The sequence below is a fragment of the Propithecus coquereli genome, unplaced genomic scaffold (genome assembly GCF_000956105.1).
Source record: "Propithecus coquereli isolate 6110/MARCELLA unplaced genomic scaffold, Pcoq_1.0 Scaffold7, whole genome shotgun sequence".
Classification (NCBI taxonomy): domain Eukaryota; kingdom Metazoa; phylum Chordata; class Mammalia; order Primates; family Indriidae; genus Propithecus; species Propithecus coquereli.
Genome location: NW_012153062.1, coordinates 12,183,225 through 12,184,518, shown reverse-complemented (window position 1 = coordinate 12,184,518; position 1,294 = coordinate 12,183,225). Strand labels below are relative to the sequence as shown.

Below are 1,294 nucleotides of genomic sequence, written 5' to 3'. Positions count from 1 at the left end.
CAAAAAAAACTTAAAAAAAACACCAAGTCTTAGAATTTCTCTTTTAACATTAAAGATATTTTCTCTCAAGTACCACGCAAATTAGCTACAATAAAAATATCTTAATATGCAGAATAAATGTATGTCTTTTAGCTAATTCTAAATACAGTGATAAAATTGAACTGTTATAAAACAGCAAAACAATGTTAGATGCTTATTTTACGAGTTTCTCTAAAATGTACTCTATGCTACTGATATTATGCTACTAATATATTGTTATTTATTCTGTACACACAAATTTTATTTCATGGTTTAAAAAGATTTTTTTCTGTCTTCCATTTTCCATCCTCCAAAAGTAGTATTATGGAAGTGAGAATGATGCCATCATCTTTAGTGAAGTCTCGCTGGGTTACATGTATCTCTGTTGATTAAGAACTCAAATATCTTTTTTCTCAGAAAGTATAAAAGCTTCTTTCCTACCTCTTCTTTGGTACACATGCAAACCAATCACTCCTTGGATTTGACTAAGTTGGAAAATTCTTTCTGGTTATGAAGCAGCCAAGAACATACTTTCTGGTTTCAAACAGACCAAGCCTGAGGTTATATCCTATCGTAACCATGACACCTAGAAATAATCTTATGCATTAAAGTTATGTAATTTTGGAATATTCACTTAAATGCTAAAATTGGAGAGTAAATCATTTTTCTTAAGTTGAGGCAAAGAGACAGTCAACTTCATAAATCTTATTTGTAGTGTTGAAAACATAATATCCTGAGAAGTAAAAAGGACAAAATGATACAAGAACACTATTCTAAACATATAGTTTCTTCAAGCTATTTCCACTAAGTAGACTAAGTTGTCATTACACAATACACACCTGCACAAACACACTTATATAGTACCTTTAATTTTGTATTCTCAAGATTTAGAGTTTCATTTTCGTATTCAATTGAGTGAAGTTTTCTACGAATTTCTTCACATGAATTTTTTCCAAGGTCTTCCATTTTCTTCAGGTCTTCCAAAAGATTAGTGATTTGCCTTTATAAAATGAATGATACATTTTAAGTGTGTTTCTGAAATCACTTTGGTAGGGTGTTTCAAATAGAGAACACACAAGAAGTAAATACAACTTAAAGAATAAGAGAAATAGGAAGAATTAATCTATAAGGTTACCACCAGAGTAAACTTGATTAGAAATATTAATAATATCAATGAAAAATTATACAACATGCTCTTTGCTATTCAATAAAACCTCTAAAGGTACGCATGTCTTTCTCATTCATACACACACATACAGATACATACAATTTTAGG

General features: G+C 29.7%; 1 protein-coding gene across 1 annotated transcript in view; it reads right to left on the bottom strand.

Moving 5' to 3' along the window:
- The window catches only part of ODF2L (outer dense fiber of sperm tails 2-like), a 57,682-nt gene that overhangs the window by 40,947 nt on the left and 15,441 nt on the right, over positions 1-1,294 (bottom strand). The window contains 1 exon segment of the mRNA XM_012661027.1: positions 883-1,018. Within this exon segment, the coding sequence (XP_012516481.1) occupies positions 883-1,018 (136 nt within the window).